Raw genomic sequence first — 23,669 nt, 5'->3', positions numbered from 1 at the left:
GCAGAGAAACGCAACGTGTTAGCAACGCAGCACTGAGCAGCGCGGTCGAGGCAGCACTGCAGAGCAATGCAGCGCCGTGCAGTTCTGCACGCTGCAGTGCAGGGCTGTGTGCCTCAGCTGGGTGCAGCTTGGCATAACGCAGCTCTGTGAGATGTAATGCAATCCAAATGGGTCCACACAGTCCTGCGGCTGCAGGAAGTTCAGTGCACTGGGTTTGCTGCAGCCAGCCGGTTGAAGCTCACAGTGCAGTGATGCAGCTCCCAGGCCCCCTTCTGCCCCCAGGAGGTACCCAACGTCAGTTAAGGCTTTCCAGCTTCTTTCTGTGTATAGCATCGCTGTACCATAAGTGTACTCTGATGTAAAGCAACACTTCTAATTGAAGTGCACCCCTCTGTGTAAACAATGACTCAGCAATACCACATAATCTACTTGTAACTTCTTTTAATAAAATGAAACACACAGGGCTTTTAATTGACAGTTGCAAGGTGATCACTCTAAGCACATAACCTGCATATGTTCAAGGGTACATATACCATTATTTTTATTTGCTTTACGGAACATGAAGTGTTTTTGAATGGTTTACCTACAATATGTATCTATGCGTCCCTAGAATGTGTGCCCATACTGATTGAAAGTGTCCCTATAGACTACTCTGTCCAAAGAGTTAAGGAGAAAGGTTATGTTTCCATTTCATCCAGCAGAAATTAATCGCTCTTTACTATCCTAAGAACTCAGAAGCAATAACTGTGTCCGTGGCATCTGAACTTACATAATGCATAGAATCACACAGACATTAAGGCTGGAAAAGACCTCTAAGATCATCTAGTCCAATCATCAACTCAACGCCACCGTGCCCTTCAGTGCCACGTTTGCCCTTTCCTTGAAAACCTCTTATAGCAAATCTAAAGTCAGATGGCAACAGGTATGGCACAGCAGCTCCCGCTCCTATCAGTTCCCATCTGCCTTGCTTGGGAGGAAGTTAATCCTGTTCTCAAGCTCTTGCTACACCTCTACAGAACTGAATTTGAAATGTGAGTATTAAAACAATGCATTCTGAAATAATTGCTTATCCGGGCCTTGGTGACTATGAAGACTTATTTAAGCACCTGAATAGATTAAAAAAGCACTTAAGAGACCTAAGAGTAAACAGCAATCAAGAAATGCCTGCTACATTTTATATAGAAAAGGCACCAGCATTTTTTAGACTATGAAGAGTATTCTACTGTCTGAAAGTAATAAGGTATTCTGGATATGCCTGAATGTCATTAAATATGACAAACATCTTTGGAGAATTCTCATCATCGACTACGCTGTCGTACAGGTTGGTAGGATCTGCTGAGTGTTTTGGAGGTGGAGTGACCAGCCCTCTGCTCCCAACACAGAACTCCCCTGTGAGGACCCGAGCCAGGTACATGTATTTTCGGCCACTCGTATCTGGTTTTGAGTAAATATCCTGAGCGGAGTAATTGGCATTAACGGCAAAGTAGGTTCCATTTCCAATGATTGCAGCTGTTTGGAAAGATGTTTTCAGATACAGTTAGTGTTTTTATTCCCAGAATAATCTCTTAAACTCTTTTTTAATTATTCTACAGAAATTATAAATTGCTTGTAGTTTATCAGCATAGTCTGAGTAATAACCTTTTTTTCAGACAACATGAATCCCCTTAGACCAGGCTGAAATGTCAACCAGACCTGAGACAGGATGCCTAAGCCTCTCAAAATCAAGTCAGCCCTAGAGATCTGCTTGGTGCTGTGTCACCTTCTTTTAACTGCTTTGGAAAATGACTCACCATTAATTCCAGCAAAGCCACGATTAAATCCATTGTAGTTGATTGCGTTCAATGAGATTTTAGCTGTCCCGTGAAACAACAGCTTCTCATTATCTTTATGTTTGTTCTTCATACACAGAGATTTCTTTTTGATTTGGTAGGTCTGCCAGAGGAAGGGATTTTGTATTCTTTGAATCTGCAAAGTCACAAAATAGAGCTATGGTAGGGACCAATATCAATCATGACCACAAGACATCAAAACCAAACCAAAAGGAGAGAATGACAATAATTACCACTATACCCTGTTATTGTGTGTCTAGTGAGCCTCCTGAAAATCAGAAACCAAGGTAACTTACAAATGGTTTTTGAGCTTGCAATTTTTGGTACACATTTGTCTTGCCTTCCATACTGTGTACAAGGCAACTATAGCAGCACATATATATACATATATAGCAAAGTATTTTCAGAAATAGGATGTTCTACCACTGCTAGTGGAAAGGAAGCATTGATGTGAGATGCATTCCACACATCTTAGTAATCTTTACTGATGATTTTTCCCATTAGAAGGGTAGCCTATAGCAATAGCATTACAGTGAATTTATCTTCTAGACTTCAGCAAAAAGTCAAACTTACTTCTTTTCCTTTGTAGCCATGAGAAAATCCTATTTAAAAATAAATTGGCAGGAGGACAGATGTTGCTGGTTTTTTGTTTTTTGTTTTTGTTTTTTTTTTAAACATTGTACTCTAATATCTTGCTCTATTCCTATTTTCTTGACCACAATCATTGGAGAATTTTTTTTTTTTTTCAAACAAGTTTCTCACTCTTAATATCATTTTATTTTCTCACAGAATCCTATCTTCTCCCTGGCAATTAAATCTCTATCCATTGTTTTATGGATTTTTCAGTAAAAAAGGATCAAATCATGACACTTCAGTTATAACCAGCACTGTAGCCTAAAAGGCTCTGTCTGGGACCAGCAGGGAAATCCACTCCTCTAGTGGTAAAACAGTAAAAAGCTTTACAGCCAGCCTGCAAGGACAGGGTTGCAGAGAGCTAACTGGGCATCTGGCTCTTTCAGTAGAGTCTCTGCATCTCCAAATGTTTCTCCCATCGACAGCCTGCCACCCTACAGACTGATGGGCAGCTCTGCTGCATTCTGTGTCTAAATCTTGTCAACTTTGACAATGAAATGAACTGCAGAAGATGAAGCAGAATTTAATCCAATGCATAGCTGGAAGGCTGCAATCTTTCATCTCCTAAATCATATTTGCTACGTGAAATAAGATGCTTTCTTTTTCATTTTGAATGATTTTGTTCATATGCCCAATTTCAACATACAATTCCCTAATGCATCATGTTAACTATTCAATACCACATTAGTTTAACAGAGTTATAGCTTGCATACTTATGGTCACTCATTTCGCATTATTAGGAAGGCAGAAATGCCAGTGCAACTGCTAGGAATTTTTGGAGAGCCTGATGCAGGAGGTGTATTAGATTACAGAAATGTGACAAACAGATACTTGAGAAGTATATTAATGCTTTCAGCCCAAGAGTTCATTTTTTCCCCCCATAGGATTTCACCTTCTCTATGACAAAGCTGTGAGCAGTTTTCTGAAATCTCTTCTGAACTTCGAGATACTCCTGACACGACTGTGTGAGGGCCACCAGTTTGACTCGTTCCCCTTGCATGTCTTCCCACTTTGCAGGGAACTCTATTGACTGCATATCTGCAAAACAGGAATTGTTTTAGCATCACTCATATCTAGCTCACTTTTATAGTTTGACTGCAAACAGGGGGCTGAGAGCACAGTAAATATTATAAAATACTCGATTCCAAACATGTTCCTTTGGAAAATTTATGTATGAAGCCTATGCTTACTAGTTACAGACACATGGATAACTTTTGTATTTACAATAGAAGTTATGATTTCTGTCATACCTACTCTACTACTGATTACGAACTTAGAATTGCTAGCTATGGCATGCCTGGCTAAATAAGTAAGTAAGTAAATTGCTAGGGAGAAAATTACTTCTTTGGAATAACTTGTTTGTAATTATCAGAATTATCATTCAATAGCCACTTTTAAAAGTTTCTTATTAGCAAAGCTGTAATTTACCTTCATTCTTTGGCACACGTTGAATGTTTATAGTTCTTCCTTGGTCATTAAGAGCCTGTAGAGTATTCAGATCCACCCTGTAGTTGTTCTTGTTAATTCTGATGGTCAGATGTGTTTTTTTGTCTATTTTGGCATCTTCCAGCTGCATATTTGTCAGTTTATCAAAAGCAACAAAGCTATCATCAGTTCTTTGATACCTCCATTCTACTAGGTTATAAACAAGTTCTGCCTTGGATTGCTCTTCTTGAGTAGTCATTATTTTTTTGATCATTTTTTGAACTTCCACAGAAACAGAGCAGACTTCCCTGCTAATACCAGAAATGGTAATGCAAGGTGGAGAATGGCTCTTATCAAGCTGAATGGTAACATGCTTTCCTCTCTGGAGATCTGCCAAAGCCTCAATTTGTCTCTCATCAAAATTTTCAATTAGCTCATCTACAATCGTGTTTTCAAACTGTTCCTTTAAAATCAAATCTACTATCCAGGACTCAGTTGCATCCACATTTCTTTTGCTTTCTCCACAAATCTGAAATGTAACTTTATCAACTTTCTTCTCCAAAACCTTCTTGATGGATTTTTTCTGGCCCCAAGAACACGCTGTTGAAGAAATACGTGTTAGTTATTTAGTTTTATATAGAAGACCTTTAGTTTTGTGAGCCCAAGCATACAGACAACCCACCTACTTACATTTTAGCGTAGACATCCACGATTGCGGTTCAAACAAAGCTAAATCTTCTCTTTTCATGCTTTCATAAAAGTCTCTCAGCATATGTTCCTGGAAGATTACTATTTTAATTTCTTTCAAATGCTGTACGGATCTACTGCTTGCAAATTCCACTATAGCATCCAACATATCATCAGCTACCTTTGCTGGGTTCTGTCGTGCAGCACCTACACAAGAATAGACGATGCATATCAGGAAGTGAACATTATTTAAATCAAGGCAGCATCCAGCTCATATAGGTTGGCATCACTCTCTCTTCTCCCATTATACCTGCTCACCAGACACCCCAATCACAGCTCTAATCACTTCCCCATGAAAACACAAACCTGTTCCAATTGCTGGAAAGGCAACAGATTTGTAGCTCCTTAGCTCACACTCATGAAGTACTTTGGAAACCTGATTCTTCACATTCATACTGTGAATCAAGTGGATGATTTTACTGCATGACAGTGCACCACCCTCTGTAGTAATAAAACCACTTTGAAGCTGTCCAGCTGGAAGAGAGAAGATAAAAAAGGAGACATTTTCAAAGTGGCTATTTTCTGATAAGGCAAATGTTAATATGGATGCTAGTGTACACTAGTGGGATAAATACTTGAAGAAGAGTAGAAAAAGCAGAAAGAAGTCCACTGTGAAAGGTGGTGACACACTGAAACAGGTTGCCCAGAGAGGTTGTGGATGCCCCATCCCTGGAGGCATTCAAGGCCACGCTGGATGTGGCTCTGGGCAGTCTGGTCTGGTGGTTGGAGACCGTGCACAGAGCAGGGGGGTTGAAACGATGATCATTGTGGTCCTTTTCAATCCAGGCCATTCTATGATTCTATGTGTGATTATCCTGGCTGTAGATTATTCAAGTTTTCTCTGTAAATATTCCAATGTCAGAATTTCATGAGACAATAATTCAAGTGATCGCACGTTTTCTGTTTGACTGCAATTTCCTGGAATCTCTCCTTTGAAGCAGTTTCTTATTTAGTACAACTTAATTTATGTTCAATTTTAAATACAGCTCACTTTTATTTAAAGGCATGCCAATTGAATGTGCACAATTCATTAATACATGAAATCCTCTCTTTTGTCACTTACTCAGTGAAAGCTCAAACCGTTACTCTGCAGAGGAGCCGAATGTTTAAAATAATGTCTTGAAGTTAATGACTAATTAATTGGTCTAAGAACTGTGGTACAGAACCTTTGGAAGGGTCCTTGCATTTTTTCAGATCAACACTGTTGGATTATAAACACTTCAGGTCGAAGTCACGTGTGAGGATAAATGGACTCGTGTACAGTCCAGCGTGCTTAAATAACTTCAGAGCTGACATCTTACACCGTATTATTTTCCAAGCATTTATTAGCATCAGAAGTCTTCCAACATCTGTGCAGTTGTGAAAAGGAAAATTCTTAAAGCATACACCAGGGCAACAGGATTTCTCTGAACTCCTAGCACTGAGAGGTTTTTTTAATAAAAAAAAAAAAATTATGCTATCAGGATACAGAGTTATAGCAAGAACAGTAAGTGTTTTGAGAGAAGAAAAAGAAATCTAGTTTAAAAAAAAAAAGTATGTGTTCTAACATACCATATTGATCACATTCTTCTTCTACATCGGAACCAGCAGCATCCATAATAGCTTTGAAAACCCCTTAAATTATTCAAGAAAATACACATTAAGTCAGCTTCAGTACTTCTACTCAAAACTCCAGCTGAGTTCTGTAGTTTGAACACTAAGTATCAGAGTACAAGAGGCAAAGTGCAAAACCTTGCCAGTTCCTCCGAGTGGCTTCTATCACAAACTGGCTGCAGATAGAACACTGTCTTTGTTATTGATTGGAAATCCTTAGAAATGACTCCTCTTTTGTTCTATTTGGTAATATTATGACCTTCGCCAAACTCTCAGATTGCTTTGAATTATACATTTGGTGTCTTCACTCTTACACAGTTGAGACTTGGGCTTATAATGAAATATAAATGTAAAGAAATATATTAGGATGATAATTTTTCCATAATTATATTTGATCTCAAAAATCCCTTTTATTTAAGCATTTTTCATTTTAAACCTCTTCTGAGTAGTTTGAAAACTACATGAATATTTAGAACATGTGATAAAACTGTTTAAGACCTATTTCCTGACAAATCACTGCTTTCTATTTCTCATCTGAAAAATAAACTTCATGAATGTTTCACATATGGACAACGCTCTCCCCCTCTGTGTTCCTAGAAGCTAACATAAGTTTTTCCACTGAAGAACTACATATTCACTGTAGTTCTTTATCAGCAATACCTGATGTGGCATCAAATGTTCGGTTTGATATATTTACAATGACCTCTGTGTCTTCCTTGGTAATATCTCCACTAATTACTTTGAGCATAATGGAGCCAATCTTCATTTTATAAACTCCCAATGCTTCAGTTGAAACAGGACTGATGAAGTCTGCAAGGAAAAGAAAAAGAAAAAGATCTTAGAACACTACAGTTGCAGCTTTGGATATTATCCCCTTCCACTGAAGGGAACTGTAAATTTATCCTTTTGTGGAATTTACTGTCAACCAGTTCAACAGCATCTTGACAGTCTCTGCCTACTTCTCTTTAAATCCATTTCTGAAAGCAGGAAGGTACAGTACTTTTCCTGCTTAAATACTGTGAAAGTGAAACCAGCTCAATTCCTGCAAGTTTGTGCAGTATCAGTTCAGGAAGGACTGCTAGAGACATGTGATGAGACCAACTCTGTGAGAGACTTTCTTCTCTGAACTCTAAAATGACATGAAGCATTATCAGCAATGGAGATCCCAACACAGCCTTAAACCCTTTGAGCTGGAATGCTAATGGTTCTCTTACCAGGTTGTCCTCCTCCATATACTAAGATTGGTCATATTAAGCTCTCCCTCAACAAAAGAAATTCCTCATCAAGATTTTTATAGATGGAATTTAAGAATGTCAGTCCATTAAGAGGAAATAAACGTTCCTTCTTTCTTATGATATTTCATCTGTTTTCTGCTACATATAAAACCACTTGCAGTACTTACATTCTCCTCCACCCACCCTCCACCCTCTTCTCCCACCTCCTGTCCCAACAAAACTTACCTAGCCGAGGTGCTACATCACCAGTTACCCTACGTTTTAGTTCATTGGTAAAAGCCTAGAAAGAGAGAAAAGGCACCAAAGATACAATTTCAGGCTTTATGTACTAAATATTTATATAATTAAATTTAACTGTCATGTGCCACAGATGGCTTCGCCCTGAGAAAAAATACCTGAATGTTATACATATCATCCGGGTGCAAGAGAAAGTGAACTTCCTGGAGAGTCTTCCGACTGTGACTGCTGCTGAACTTGAATACTTCATCAAACATTAACTTAGAAACAACAGTTTTAGGGAATCTAAATCCCCCAGTTCCAATAGCTGGAAAAGTGATGGAATTCAGTCCAAGTTCTTCAGTTTTCATCAAGCATAAATTGACTATGTTTTCTAGGGTCTGTAAAACACAGCAAAGATCAATTATTTAAGAAAATGAGAAAAAAATACTTTTGCATTTCATCATACACTGTTAGATCCATAGAGAATATGCTGGTATAAGAAAAAGCTGAGGGTACACAAGGGGTCTTTAAGGTCGCTGAAACAGGAGGAAATGAAGTTCATTTGTCTAGAAGAGCCGTTTCAAATGCTGGCATTTCAAATATTTTAAAACTAAATTCAAATGTACCTTCAGGGCCTGCCCACTTCCTCTGTCCCACTGGGAAAGTACAGCATGAAACACGAACTTGCAAGCCAGAGTGCATCCACTCGTGCAGAGCACACTCCCGTTACCAACTGCCTGTTGTCCTTTTTCCTTGTCAAACTCCACCTGGAGCTCTGGTCCAGCCTCTTCCAGCAAGGCACGGCAGAGAGGCCCCACACCAAACCCCAAATCTGTGCCAACACTGTTGACGATAACATCAGTCTGCAACAAAATGAAAACAAAAATATCTCTAGCCAGACTTCAAAAATGCATTTGCCAGCATCGTCACAAGATACAAAATGTATTGAATAGAGCCCATGTAAGCCACAAAGCTTAATGCATATTTCCTCCCTTTCACTGAAAAGAGACTGTATTCTGATCAGAAGCAGCATCTTTTGCACAAAAACAAGGTGAAAGAATTGCTCTCGTGAAGCAAAACAGGCCAAATTGTTTGCTTTCCAGATCACAAGAGGTATTTTATTGGCAAATTATTTAAAATGTGTGCCCTGCTGAACATTTTTACATCTAATATTGCTCTTCTGTTGCAACAGGCTCTTAGAGACAGACTGGGGAAGAAACTAATATAGGGGGAAAAAACAGGTCTAGACTTCAAAAAAAAAAAAATAAACCAAGCATGCACTCTTCTATGAGACTGCTTTCCTAAAGTAATTTCTTCAATGACCATGTCACAATTCACACTGACCCTAGATCTGGAGAATAAATAAAACCCAGCTAGAAATAAAACATCTGAAATTCATGGCTGCCCACTAGAAATAGTGCATTCACCAGAATGACAGACCCCAGTCTGAAATCTATCGGTTCTGCCATCTTGCTTTCTTGTTTAGCTACCACATGGAAAATTTAAAGACTTACTGTTGCATCTACAATGTCTTTCTCCTCCACTCGGATGCACAGTCCTTCTGCTGTCGTAATCATCTTCTCACCATCTGTAGCCACGCAAAGATCCTCTCCTCTCTCCTCGCTCTCACTCTCCCACTGCCTGTGATCTGTAGAGCATCCCTGCTGCGGCACTGAGGTGGATAGCTTAGTTCTAAACACTCTTTGTACAGTCTCACTCAAAACCTGAACTGTTTCTTCATCAATGGCAACAAGATGAATCTCCTTCAAGCTGCTTCCCCCACTGAATTCTTCCAGGGTTTTCTTGATGGCTGACACAATTGCATTTACACACTTCCGCAGCGGGAAGCCAAAAATCCCTCCACTTACAGAAGGGAAAGCTATGGAGCGATGATTATATTTGTCAGCCAGCTGCAGGCTCTTTTTAATGGCCTGTCTTAACAGGTACACACACTTTCCTACCCTCTTCTTCTTCCACCGGGGCCCAACAGCATGGATGACCTGTTTGCAGGGGAGCTTCCCCGCTCCTGTGATCACCGCACACCCAGCCTGCAGACTCCCCCTCTTCTTCACCACCTCATCACACTCAGCCTGCAGCTCTGGACCAGCTGCTTGGAGCAGTGCCCAAGCGAGGCCACCAATGTGTTTTAGGTCTTCGTTTGATGCATTCACCACAACATCAACTGGGTAATTGCACAAGTTGCCTTTATATACCAGCACTTCAACACCATCTTGTAGGATTTGCCTGTAGTGGAGCTTTCGTTCCTCATTATCATCAACATTTTCACTCTTCTGCTGTTCTTCTTCTTTCAGCCTGATCAGACAGTTAAACTTCTGCTTTGCCTCAAAAATAAATGTATCTTTCCTGTTGACAAAGAACTGCTTTGCCCCTGGTTTATCAATTGACACATCCTTCCAGTAAAGGGATGAGATAATTTTTTCCAACACAGTGGCTGCTTTTGACACTTCTGCTTTTGGTCCGCACAGGGAAATACACGGTGTCTTGGTATGAAAGCATACTGTCCCACCCTTGTTCCTCAGTTCATCACAAACAGCAGATTTTTCCTTCTCTATGAACTCCACTGCTGCCACCAACTTAGCAGGGATTTCTTTTTCCACCTGCGTGTTTCTATCTATAAAATCATAAAGGTTCTGATAAACTTCTTCTACAGTCTCAGTAAAGCCAGTAACGATCACTGTATTTTCATTTCCAATAGGTTCATGGATGACTACAGTTTCCTGGGAAGAGGGGTACTTCTTACGCAAGAAGGCAAGCAGATCACTCCACTCTTTCATTTTAGTGACTTCAGAGTCCTTCACATCAATGCTCTTATATGCTAGGCTTGCCTTTAATCGCTTTTCTCCTTCTGAAAGATCTTTAGAAGTCTCTCCAAATACCACCACAGTGTCACCCTTGAGCTCATAAAAAGCATTAATTTTGTGTGCTGCAAATAACATCTCTGACATTGTCTTACTATTTACACAGCGTAGGTGTAGGAAAACATTGTTATTAACATTAACTGATGCCGAAGGCATATTCAATACCTTTTCCAGTAAGTTGGCTTTGGTTTTATAAACTTCTGCAGATAATCCACACAACTGAACAGTCTGTTTTGTCTCATCATAAGAGATCTTTAAGCGTGGATATTCTTCATGAATTTGCTTTTCTAGCCCAGCATTATGCAAAACTGCATATTTCCCTGGGGTGATGGACACAGAAATTTCTATGGTTTGTTTTTTCCTTTCACTTTCCTCCATGGCTTTTTCCATGCATTCCCTCACTTTTTTCTCTGCACTGTCCACAGCTGCTCTGTTACCTGCTATCACCACCATCTCCTCAGAAATATCAGTTATGATCAAATCAGAGTCTTTCACCAATCTGTTCTTCACTTCTTTCCACTTAGCTGAACTTACTTTACACTTTATAGCTACGTAACGCGACATGATACGCGAGAACTCAGTGGAAACATCTTGCTTCCAGGTCTTGATCAACTTAATCATTGTTTCCTTCTGCTCAGAGATAGATGATGATGGACACAGCGTGATTTCTGGTTGAGCACAGTCTGCCTGTGGCCACTTTAGACAGCAATGGCAATTTGCCATTTCCTGGTTTATGGCTTCAGTCAGTCTATCTTGCCTTTGTAAAAACTGCCAGACATAGGGATCTAGTGGCATCACCACAGAGTCTGGCATCTTGGTAACTGGTCTGTCTTTTCCGTACAGAGCTGTTCCCAGCGAGTGGTAATATGGATGCACAGAAACCGGTGTTTCTTGAAGTAAATGCTGCTTTTCCAAGACAGTGCTTAGATCTAAGTTGTATACACAAATACACACATCATTAGTTCCAAATCAAGTAAATTAATCTATGGTTAACACAATTAAATTGAATAAAATAACTTGTCTTGTTTGGCCACTTGAAGGAGCTATTTTCATGTGTTTCTAATTTCCCAGGCACTCTGTAGGGGACAAGGGGTTCTGAATAGTTGAACGAATATGCTTATGTCATTAATTCCTTATACATCTGTGGTTTTCTTTCACTTCCTAGGGAAACCCCAGCACAGAGCAGGGCCAAATCAGGACAATACTATGAAATGAACCTTACTTTCAGCCTAAAAAAAAAACAAAAAAACAAAAAAACCTCATTGTCCCAATGCATTTTTTTTTTTTTTAAATAATATTTGCCATTTGGTAGAAGCAGACAAATGAAATGAATCATAAGATTGACAGGGGCTTAAAACACATTACCAAGAACTAAATCACATATTAACATAAACATTCCTAAGCAAATGCAGAACATCAAAAGAAAAGCAAGGACAGAGGCAGCCTTACCTTTGTGATCACAGAAAGTAACGATGGCCGAGTTCTCCTCGGGGAAGAGCTGGATGTCTGACAAAGGCCCACCTCCATTTTGTGTGTTCTCAAAATAAACTGTGAGATAGTCTGTGGAAACATTATCTGGTATGTTTTCAGCCTTGAGGCTGCGAGTCACTTCAAGAAGCCTGGCAGTTATTTTGAATCTTTTCACTCTTTTGTTTTGTGCGAGGTTGTTGATGAATTCTTGAGTATCTGTAGACAGAAAAGCAGCGTGAATTCAACATGCTTCCCCACATCCTTATCATTATGGCTGGCACAGGAGAGAGCAAAGTTTACTTTTCCCTGCATTTGCAGAAAAGACAGCTGCAAAATAACTCAGTGTTGTAACAAAAGGGGGGGAAGTGGACACAGCCATGTTACTTCATGCTATTCGTTACTACTTCCTCTGTCTCCTCACCCATATCTTGTATATACTAAGCACTTCTCACTGTTTCACTGTCTTCTGTATGTCACAGAGTTGATTAGATCAATCTACATCCATGAGAGGGGGCAACAGGCCTCTGCTCTCCCCCCCCCACCCCAGTTCCACAAAAATAGGAAGGAAGGGAGGAAAAGAACAGCAGCAACAATCTAAGGAGGAAAACTTATATTACTATAATATCAGAATACAAGATAACAATATAATACAATTTAACTGAAATTGGGATTAATAAATCAGACAAGATGAGAGAGTTCCCCGACCGAGTCAAACCTGAAAAGCTTGGAACGGCTAGGAAAGCACCTCCAGCACCCACTGCAAGGCAGCAAGAGAGCGCCCCTCCACCCAGCAGGGCCAGATCCCGTGACTGCTGTAATGTACAGGGATAGGTACTTGGGATTGGGGCATTAACACTTTAATGCCCAGTACATTACATGATGTTTTGATGTGGAATACTGAAACCCAAAAAACCAAAAAACATAAAACCATGACACTGGAACAGAGACTTCATATGCTCCAATAATCTACAGAATCCATCTCCATACTCAGCCTGTTTCTAATTCTCCATCTGTCTCAAAATGAGATACAATGTCACAATTTTCCTTTTCACTCTAAAATTTGGAGCACATTTTCATGGAGCAGTATATAAAACTTTCATCTTGCCTGAGAGACCACTGCAAAGGTAGTTTATAAAAACCTCAGTCTCTAAAAGGAAAGAAATCAAGCTCTGGATGCTACAATTCATACATATGCAATATGCATGAAAATAATTGTCAGTGTTCATCCTGTCTTACCAATACTTTTTAGAAAAGTAGCTACAGCAACATTTAACTCCGGTATCATTTCCACAGTGAAGTCATCATCCGCAGCTAAACCGCCGACATCCTCTAGCAGTATCTGTATGCATTTTGCACTGCATCCTTCAACATTTCCAAGCACTACAGAAGGTGAAGTCTCTGCAGACTGTTCTGCACCTTTCTCCATGGAGCGAGATCTCTCCTGGAGTTCACTCTTTGGAAAATCATTCTCTGTTTTCTGCAAAGCTCCTCCTGCAACATTTTTAACAGAAAGAGAAATAGACCCTGTTATATTAGTGCACATTTCCAGGAATAAACAGAATCATAGCATCATAAAGGTTGGATCAAAGATCCAACTTTCTCTCCCCTAGCACAGCTTGAGGCCGTCATCTCTCATTTTACTGCTGTCACCTGGGAACCAAGGCCAAATGTCACCTCCTCAGAACCTCCTTCAAGAAAGTTGTAGAAAGCCATAAAGTTTCCCCTGAGCCTCCTCCAGACTGAACAATGCCAGTTCCCTCAGCTGCTCCCCATAACACTTGTGCTCCAGACCATTTGCAGCTCTGCTGCCCTGCTCTGTACACGATCCAGAGCCTCAGAATCTTTCTCATAGCAGAGAGCCCAAAACCAAACTCAGCATTCAAGGTGCAGTCTCACCCACGCTGAGTACAGAGGGACAATTAGCTCCCTGCTCCTGCTGGCTGCACTACTGCTGGTAGAAGCCAGGATGCTGCTGGACATACAGCCAGCCTCAGAAGTATCCCCTGCCCCAAATCTGCATGGCCAAAGGACCACCAGCTATCACTCAAGATTTTTTTGCTGAGATTTTACTGAAATTGGAGGGGGGTTGGGGTCAAGCGGGGGAGGTGGGGTAGAGATCCACCTCAGCAGCTCTTCCTATTTCACCTGTGTGGCCTGAAGGTAACTGCAAATGGGATCTGAGAGAGTTGTCCCTCAAGCCAACAGAGAGCAGGAAGGCTCCTTCAGCTTCCAGACACATGGTCTGTCAAAACCAGAGGGTTCTGCAGGACCCAACAGGAGATGCTGCCATCCAGTAGCCACCCAACAGTACTCTGTCCCCAACATGGCAATTTCCCCTGTTAGGAGCATCCATCAGGGGCAGAAGCACCATCTCTGACACCAAGAGATATCTGTGCAGCCAGCTGCTGGCTGACCAGGTGGAAGACAAACCCCCAGCACCTGCAACTCAACCACAGAGCCACACAGTGCTCGCAGCAGCCATCCTTGCAAACAGTGGCAGCTTTCCTCTCACTGTCCCAACGAACACAAGTTGCTTTTGCTTAAGCAACCAATAACCCCCAAGCCATGCAGCAGCACCTTTGTTACTGTTTGGTGCTTTCTGACCTCACTGGAGACCCCCACCCCACCAGAACCCTGTGCCACCATGCAGGTCTGCGCAGACCCTTAGTACCCCACCCCCAGCCACTCTGTTATCTCACCAGGTGCTGGTCCTGTCCCTACAGCATCCTCTGGCCTCACACCTTCTGTGGGAACAGACACCTTCACCCCACGATTCCGACGGGGGCCCATGGAGCCAGCGGTCTGAGCAGGCCCAAGGGAGGAGAGGGAAATGCAGGAGCAGGGCTGGAGCAGGCAGTCAAGCCAAAGGGCTGCACACTGCTGGCTAGAGGGTTTCAGGAGCAAGCCTGATATACAACAACAACTGATATACCGAAGCCATAATATTTACAGAAGGGAGGCTTTGAAGGCCTAACAGCATAACCCTGACAAGAAGAAAACAAGACACAGCTGCAGAAGCAACAGCTCTACAAGTCACAGCTGCAGAAGTAACAGCTCTGTGCCCACCACTGCACCTCCACATCACAGACAGGAATCATCGGTGCCACCACAGCCAGTGCAGAAAATGTACAAAAGAGAAACATACAGAGCAGCATTAAACCAGATTTAGTACAGAAAGGAAAATGCCCCAGTGCTAGCACTGACAAATTTCCTGAGGAACTGGTCCTTCTTGGTGGCCTAGTATTGGCTTTTCACCAAGGCAGGTGTATTTTGATGTTAGCGCTGCTCTCTAGACTGGTTGCAGAGCCACAAAACTTGCTAGAATTTTGCTGAAAGGGAATCTGGACAAGTAGTCAAGTTCACCATGATAGTGGTGAGATGTGCCACTTAACAAAGCCTATTAACTGCAGAGAGTGCAAAGACACCTGGCCTGGGATTAAGACCCCCCCCATTTGTTGGTATGCATGTCTCATTTTAGAGCAGTTATGCAGGATAAAAGAACTAAATTCCTTTTTGGATGCATTTCTCTAATGAAATTGGCTAGTATAGAAGCTTAAAAGAGACACATGGTTTAAGCATGGCAGGGTGAACCCCATCCTTGGTGCACATACCTGGCTATGCATGCTTCCCTACATCACCTGAGCCCGAGCGTCAAACTCAGGAAGAAGTTTTAAGCACAGCACTCATCTTGGTTCAGTGTGGGATAGAGTTAATTTTATTCCTAGTAGCTAGTACAGAGCTGTGTTTTGGCTTTAAGCTGGGAAGAATGTTGATAACAGATACGTCAGCTGCTGCAGAGCAGAGCTCTGAGTCAAAGACTCTGCAGATTCTCATGCTGCCTGAGAACGAGAGCTGGGGGTGCACAGCCAGGATAGCTCACCCAAAGCACCAAAAGGATATTCCATACCATACAATGTCATGCTCAGTAACAAAATAGGGGCAATTGAACAGATGGGATTCCATTGCTCAGGGACTGGCTGGGCATCGGTCAGCTGGTGGTAAGCAACTGTGTCATGCACCACTTGCTCTTTTTTATTATTATTATTCCCTCCTTTCTCATTAAAGAGTATATCAATCCACCAGTTCTCTCACTTCTACCTTTCTGATTCTCAACCCCATCCCTCTGTAGGGGAGTGGCTGTGTGTGCCTGGCTGCTTATGTTTTCCCACATCACCTGGGCCAGGCTGTCAAATAGAGAGAGAAACTTTCAGTCCAACTCCCCACTGAATGGGAGATCTGCTTTTATTTCAGGAAGAATCATCACAGAGAGATGGACAACAGCTTACCTTTTCTTTGAAGGCCTCTCATGGCATCCAGAGCCTAAAGTAAAATTGAAACAAATTATCAGTGACTGATTTGTCATTCTCATAATTGTTTCAAAGTCCTAGTTAGGATTATAATTTGTATTCACCTTTGTGGGAACTATTTTTTCCTCAAGTGCTTCCTGTTCAGCTGCTGCTTCAAGCTCTGTGACAATGAACTTAAATTTCCCTTTTTTTCCCAAATCCAGCTCGTGAGTCTGTCTCTCAAGGACCTGTTGCTTCACTGAGGAAAACCAAAGAAAACAGTGACGAGCTGAACAGAAAAACAACTGTATACATTAAACCACGTGGCACATCCTACCATTTTGCTTAGGACTCATGTATTTCCCCGCTAAGTAGAAGATCTTCAAACTCAAGACACTAGCAGAGCATGTAGGGGACTTTCCTACTGAACAGGAAGGAAACAAGCACAGAGAATATCCCAGTGACAGAACACGGAAACATAAAGCTTCACCCTGCCTGCACTGCTCCATTACACTTCCCAGCCTGGGTGAGGGCTGCAGCCCCAAGGCAATACAGGAGCCCCAGGATCAGCCCCGTGCCTGGCACACCCTCTTCCAGCAGCATGAGGCTGTCATCTTACCTCAACTTACCAGCTGGGGAGAGGCAGCAGCAAGGAAGCATGGTAAGACAGAAAAATTACATGCACGTAAGTTTATGTACAGACAGGAATATGTACCTACATGTGTTTAACATAACTGGAATTGAGTGCTTCCTCTCTGCTGCATGTTTTTGTTTTGTATTTCTAACATATATCTGCTGTCACAATAAGGATTAACTGCCACCATAGTAATATCAATATATCAAACAAAACTGCCCTTGGTGCTGAGCCCCTTAGGCTCACTGCCAGCCGCCAATTGACCTCTGTTCACAACGACCCTTGAGGCCTGTTTTCTCACATAGTGTGCAGCACATGCATCCCAGCCATATGCTGACTGAATTTCTCTGAATTCTCCAGAAGGCTGTAGGAAAACAGCATCAAACTCTTTGCTAAAATCCAAGTAAACCACATCCACAGCCTTTCCCTCATCCACTGAAGATGCCATCTTATTGTTGACAAAAATTGGATCAGAAGCTGTTTTACAATAAGGGAGATGAGGCACTGGCACAGGTTGCCCAGAGAGATGGTGGATGCCCCATCCCTGGAGACACCTGAGGTCAAGCTGAACTGGGCTCTGAGCATCTGATTGGGATGTAGGTGTCCCTGTCCCTTGCAGGGGAGTTGGACCAGAGGGCCTTTAAAAGTCTCTTCAACTCAAACGAGTCTGATTTTACAGTAGTCAGGGAGGATCTGCTCTCCACAAACCCACACTGAGTCTGACCCCTTACTGTCCTGTGCGATGCAATGATTTGCTCCATAATCTTTGCTGGCACTGATACCATTGGAAAGTGTTATTCCCTGGATTTATTAATTTAGAGATGATAAAGGTTTACTCAAAAAAACCACGCAGAGGATAGTACTAAGCACTGAATTCAGGCTTCTATATATGTAAATGCTCATACTTTATATTGCACATTATGATGCATATTGCATATTATATCAGAGTTGCACAGTGTGTATCAGATGGTAAATCACAGGTTAGAAGGAATCTTAAAGCCCACCCAGTTCCAACCCTGTCATCCCATCCAACCTGACCTTGAGCACCTCCCTAGAAGGTGCCCTTACAGCATCGTATGCTACATCTCATCAAGCCAGCGTTTCCCTGCCCCCACGCCTTCTCCCCGTCCCGGCTCACCGTCGGGTTGGGCGAAGCAGACGAGCAGCTGCCCGGGTCCCCCCCGCAGCTCGCACTCGCCGCCGCCCGAGCGCTTCGGGCTCTGGAAGTAGAGCAGCAGCTTCTTGCGCAGCGCGGCCGGCGGCTCCGCGGTGCCCCAATCCCCGCGCACCAGCAGCGGGAAGGAGCCCGGCCGCGGCCCCGCCATGGCTGCGCTCTGTCAGCGGCTCCGCTGCCTTTCACTTTCTCTTCCCAGCCGGGGGGGAGCGGCACGGGGCATTTCCCGACACAGACCTGCGGCACGCACCCGGACTCCGCCGCTGCCCCGCTGCACATCACGCTTTCACCTTCACTACACATCACGTTTGCACACACCTCCCTGGTTAGCCTCCTTCCCAAGTTTTTGAGAACTTATTTGCATTATACTTTTTAATCAGAGATACGTATCATAGAATCATTAAGGTTGGAGAAACCACTAAGATCACTGAACCCAACCATCAGCCAACCACTGATCGTGCCCCTCAGTGCCACATCTCCACATCTCCCCTGAGCTGAGCAATCCTAGTTCCCTCACCCACTCCCCATAGGACTTGTGCTCCAGTCCCCTCACAACTCACTCTCTGAACACACTCCGGTGCCTTAATGACTTCCCCATGGTGAGGGGCCCAGAACTGAGCACAATACTTGAGGAGCAGCCTCACCCAGCAGCAAAATGTAACAGAATGCTGCTGGAAGGTTCAGCCTCTACTGCCATACCACCAACATCCAGCTTCTATATTGTGAGCCAACATAACAGTATAGGAGGAATTAAATGGCCTTAAAAAAGCCTTAAAAGACACCCCCCCCTTCCCCTCCCCTTTGCCCTGTTCTTTTCTGCTTAAGATCAGAGGAACAACACTATAGCTGGTACATAACAACAGAAGCATCTTCCCAACTTCCACTTTCCTGGCTCTCAGGCTATACCTAGGTACCTCAGGCATTAACTGCTGGTAGCAAGTTAGCTCACATTGACAGAACTTCTTACTGACCGGCCTATTGTATTAAAAGCAAGTAAATCCACATTAGAGATGGCAGTCTCCAAGCACTCAATAACTGACCCATTCAAAACAAATGCTAAATGTCTAGAGATCATGTCAGACAAACACAGGCCATTAAATACAGGTAGTTCATTTATTGAGAACTGTGAATGACAGTCTGCATCACAATTGATGACAGCTCCTCACTCTTTCAGAAACGTGAGACCAACCACTCAGTCTCTCACTCTCCCACCAGCACTGCTGCAGCTAGGATGGCCAGAACACAGCATGGAGGATCACGATAGGGGGGGCGTGGGACGTCTACTGGAAACTGCTGTTAGACTACATGCCAGATTAAACTTGTCTTAAATGCATTCAGCTACTACTCTGAGAGGAAAAACATTAGTCTATGCTCATGATATCAAAAAGAACCAGAGGCTGCTTAAACGTAAACAGGCCTTTAGAAATTAATTTGAAAAAACTATAAGTAGTTCTCACTGCATATTTGGTTGATCTGAAGGACTGATTTATAAAATGAAAGCTAAGAGACATGCAATCATGGCTGCAATCAAAATGCTCATCTAGTGAAAGTGATAAGGTACTCCGGGTAAGCTTGAATATCATTAAATACAATAAACATGGATGGATTGTTCACATTATCAGTTGAACTGTCAAACAGATCCACACTGTTGCCAACACTCTTTGCTGCTGGAGTGATTGCTCCTTGTGTCCCCTGGGAATACTGTCCAACAAGGACTCAAGCCAGGTACATGTGCTTCTTCCCATTGGCATCTGGTTTTGAGTAGGTGTCATTAGCAGAATAGCTGGCATTAACAGCAAAGTGCTGGGTTTGTCATCCATCTGACACTTTTTTATTTGGTAGATTTTCCACAAAGATGGGTTCTGTACCCTTTCGATCTGCAAAGTTTGAAAAGAAGACATTCATTTCTTCTTGTTATGAAAAACATCAGTGTATCAATCACCCAGTACTCCAAGATTCTCCTCCCAGCTACAACACATGGATACTAGATTCTAAAATACGTTGGGCACGTGGCTCCAGACTCCAGCATGGCAAACAGCAGAATCCAACCCAGAATGCAACAGAAACAATCCATAGGAAACTACATGAGATAGTCTTGCAGGCTTCTGGGTCATACACAGAACATCTGCCTGCTGAGCACACATGGCTTAAAGGAAAAAGCGTTCTGCTCTACTGAAGAAAAGAGCATGCTCACCAGGGGCATCAGAAGTAACAGCTGAAGACTTGTACCAAATACCTCAACTGCAACATCAAACCAATGCTCCTTTAAATCAGTTAATCAGATGACAGTGCTGTCACTAATCTCCTGCTCTTTGGGGGAACATCCTAAATAAATTCTCATGCAACTTGACTGTTGAGCAGTGCGCTGCTCTATAAAAGAGACACACACAGATGCACTGAGTCCCCTGTCACTCCAGGAGTAGATAATGCTTGAAACTCACAGCTTCAATTTTCTCAGCAAGTTTATAATACTGGTTCTCTCTCCTCCTTACACTGATTCTTCCCTAAAGAAACAAGTATTCCTTCAGCAAATTAGAAAACTCAAGCCCCTCTTAGGATTCCAAAGCCAGAAACATTTAATTCCACAATACTGCCAAGCAGTATGAAACAACTTATTTCTATCAATCTCAGGGTCTTCCTGCCAGACTTTCTCCTCTGCATACTAAGTGTCAGTCTGCAATCTCCTGTAGCGAAGGTAGAGAGCAATATAATTCAGCCAGCTATGAAAGGCTTTTCAAGGCAATTGCCATAACTAGCTCCACAAAAAGCCTCAAGCTTTACTATTACTCAGGGTTTGTGTTCTAATACTAAGTTAGAATTTAAAGTTAAGTCTTTCTTTAGTCCCACCAAAGAAAAACACATTGCTCATTCCTTTCCTTACTACACAAAAGCACAGTTACAGTCTCAATACATGAAAACATCACTGAGGAAAAAAAAAAATCAAGTTATAACCCTCATTGTTATAGTTTTTTGCCTTATCCTCAGCTATGCATTCAAAGGTGAATGTGACACTATGTCTCACACCTGTAAGAAGTCATTATAATAATATGACAATTTCAAAAATGGCAGAGATATCTCTTGCAATAGACTAGCAAGCAAATTCAAAGCAATTAAGTGGAAAGAATAAGATAAGTATTATTTAATCCTTCCTAGGACTTCTCTATTCACACTCATATATACAGGGAATCATTCACATGCATATACGTAGTACTACAATGCCACAAAGAACACAGAAGTAAGAGTAGAGTGACACAATCCCAGGCTACAGCAAATGAAAAGAAACCCCAAATCAGCAACTACCATAGATACAGAAACAAAGCAAGAAAAACTACTTACCTTCACAAGGCCTCCAGCAGACAAGAATCTCCACCAAGAGATCCTCACCACTATTGCCAACCCTTAAATGAGGTCTGGGAAGGGGGGGGGGGGGGTGGATCCTGACTCCACCCCTTCATGCCACTCAGTGCCATTAAATGCACCTGAGATAGCCCTGGTTGGCCCTGCCTTCCCACCAGGTGCTCAATCACTATTTCAAGCCCTGACTTAGCATTTCTGCTGCAATATGAAATGACAACTCACTTTCAAAGCATAACAAAAGGAAAGTTGCACTGAGATCACTGATAGGAAAGCTTTATTTTATAGAAAGTCAGTTTATGGATTACGAGAGATCATGAAATGTTGGTGAAATGGAGAGTGTAAAAAAAAGTTTGATTCTTCACTGCATTTGGTGTTTTCAGCTCCCTGTGTATAAAATGGCTGCGGTACTTCTGCTATTCATTGCCTGTGGGTGGCTTGTGCAATTATGGAAGATTGCAGTGGCTGCTACGTCAAACATTCACGATGAAAAGACAGGCCTTAGTAGCATGTTCTCACAAAGAGAAAAGTAGCTAAAGCTTAATTAATACATGCATAAATATATGCACTAATAGGTATGTATGTATACACTGTAGATATGCAACACTGAGCTCAGCTAGCATTTTTTCAAAGGTGCTGTGATATAACTCAATAATGGTAATATGCAAGGGCTGCTCCAGAAGTTGGCCCATGACATCAGGGATGGATGTTGGCATGACAGAAGAGTCTGAACCTTCCCACCAGTATTCCATTACAATTTGTTGCCCTGTGACAGATGGCAGCAGAGGTGTAGTCTTTCAAAACAGCGCCTGATATGGAAGTGTGTAAGAAGCAATGGTGTGTCATTGAACTCCTTCATGGTCTGAAACCATTTCCCCTTTTCCTATCACAATAGACCAAAAGAGTCTGTCCCCTGTTTTTTTATCACCTCCCTTTTGATGTTGAAAGGCCGCTATCAGGTCTACCCAAAGCCTTCTCCAAGTTTAACAGCCCCAGCTTTCAGCCCATCCTTATAGAGGAGGTGTTCCATCCCTAGGAACACTTTTTTGTGGCTCTCCTCTGGATGTCCTCCAACAGGTCCAAGTCTCTCCTATTCTCCTGGGTAACTAGTGATAGAACTAGAGGGAATGGCCTCGAGTTGTGTCAGAGAATGCCCAGGTAGGAGTTGAGTCACTGTCCCTGGAAGTGTTCAAGAAATGCGTAGACTTGATAGTCAGGAACACGATTTATGGAGTGACACTGGTAGCAGATGGACAGTTGTGGTACTTTATTTGCCACTCAGGAGAGGAAGAAGTATTTTGTATGGTATATGCTCGGTGAACTGAAGAAAAGCTTATTCTTCATCCTCCTCTGATTTTCCTGCTTTTTCAATCCTAGCTTTAAGGTCTTCCCTTAAGCAGTCTCAACAATGTTGTGGATGCAGGGTTGTGCGGTGATGTCAGACAACTACAAGTGCATGAGAGCCCTGAAGTTCAATACGGGCTTATTAAGTGAGGCTCTGGGCTGAATTTCCATCTGCCCTCAATCTGTAGAACTGCAGCTGTTTCCTGTGGTGCTAATGTCTCTGTTCTCTGTACATGTGAAGGCCCACTGCTGTAAAATAGGCATTACATTCAGAGCAGACCTTGCAGTTTGGAGCTCAGAGAGACAAGGCCCAGCATCTCAAAATATGAAGTGAAGTTAGCACTGTGTGGAAAAGGGGTTTGGACTGGGTCACCTCCACGCACTGCTTTCAACCAAAATCTTTTTATCATGTAATTCTTCTGCAGTCATTCTCAGCCATTCCTTACAACAAATTAATTCTGGCTGTGTATGACAGGACTCAGTTTTTTACTGCAAGACGTTTCAGAAATGTCCTTTGGTTTCAAATCTGAAATTTATCAATTTTTGTCCAGACTTTTCATCCTTATGACTCCATCTCATAGGTCACTCACATTCACAAAGTACTCGGATTCTTGTCTGCTTTTCTGTATCTGGGGTGAGACCTTGCTCTGAAACACAAACTCTGGAGCCCAAGAAATCAACAATTATTAAAAGAAATGATTTCAACTCAAAGGCCAGTTTTTCACTGATATAAGCCTGTCATTTATTTCAATGTACAGTAGTTTGAGATCAAAACAGCAAATTTTCTTTAAGGTAGTGAGGCAACAGTTTTTCTGGCTTTCTTACTGGGAGTTAGTGGCTTAGGTAA

At 42.3% G+C, this 23,669-nt stretch overlaps 2 protein-coding genes across 3 annotated transcripts in view; both read right to left on the bottom strand.

Annotated features, from left to right (window-relative positions):
* Positions 1-426: 426 nt before the first annotated feature.
* On the bottom strand, positions 427-18,293 carry PARP14 (poly(ADP-ribose) polymerase family member 14). 2 transcript variants are annotated; one of them, XM_052674908.1, is made up of 17 exons: positions 18,089-18,293; positions 16,442-16,575; positions 16,317-16,350; positions 13,267-13,521; positions 12,010-12,246; positions 9,196-11,489; positions 8,308-8,544; positions 7,858-8,079; positions 7,688-7,742; positions 6,888-7,037; positions 6,186-6,248; positions 4,941-5,108; positions 4,578-4,781; positions 3,891-4,487; positions 3,355-3,500; positions 1,791-1,965; positions 427-1,509 (listed from the first exon to the last, which is right to left on the bottom strand). In XM_052674908.1, the coding sequence occupies exons 1-17, from the start codon at positions 18,273-18,275 to the stop codon at positions 1,220-1,222; spliced, it is 5,448 nt and encodes a 1,815-aa protein (XP_052530868.1). In that variant the 5' UTR covers positions 18,276-18,293; the 3' UTR covers positions 427-1,219. The 2 variants fall into 2 exon arrangements, with proteins under 2 accessions (XP_052530868.1, XP_052530869.1); XM_052674909.1 differs by lacking the exons at positions 16,317-16,350; positions 16,442-16,575; positions 18,089-18,293 and adding an exon at positions 14,730-14,926.
* Positions 18,294-19,218: 925 nt separating this feature from the next.
* The window catches only part of LOC128076679 (protein mono-ADP-ribosyltransferase PARP14-like), an 86,385-nt gene continuing 81,934 nt past the window's right edge, over positions 19,219-23,669 (bottom strand). Inside the window, exon 16 of the mRNA XM_052674610.1 lies at positions 19,219-20,001. Coding sequence (XP_052530570.1) covers positions 19,735-20,001 — 267 coding nt within the window. The 3' untranslated portion in view covers positions 19,219-19,734. The remainder of the gene's footprint in view (positions 20,002-23,669) is intronic.

Source organism: Tympanuchus pallidicinctus, unplaced genomic scaffold (assembly GCF_026119805.1).
Source record: "Tympanuchus pallidicinctus isolate F22 unplaced genomic scaffold, pur_lepc_1.0 scaffold15, whole genome shotgun sequence".
Taxonomy (NCBI): Eukaryota; Metazoa; Chordata; class Aves; order Galliformes; family Phasianidae; genus Tympanuchus; species Tympanuchus pallidicinctus.
Note: the sequence above shows the minus strand (reverse complement) of the source record. Positions and strands in the feature narration are given on the sequence as shown.

Excerpts from the sequence above, each read along its gene's own strand:
- PARP14 (XM_052674908.1), bottom strand. The coding sequence starts at position 18,275 with ATGGCGGGGCCGCGGCCGGGCTCCTTCCCGCTGCTGGTGCGCGGGGAT. Across the intron at positions 8,080-8,307 it reads GAAGTGGGCAGGCCCTGAAG|ACCCTAGAAAACATAGTCAA; the intron begins GTACATTTGAAT and ends TGTGTTTTACAG. Across the intron at positions 4,488-4,577 it reads GTGGATGTCTACGCTAAAAT|CGTGTTCTTGGGGCCAGAAA; the intron begins GTAAGTAGGTGG and ends TTTCTTCAACAG.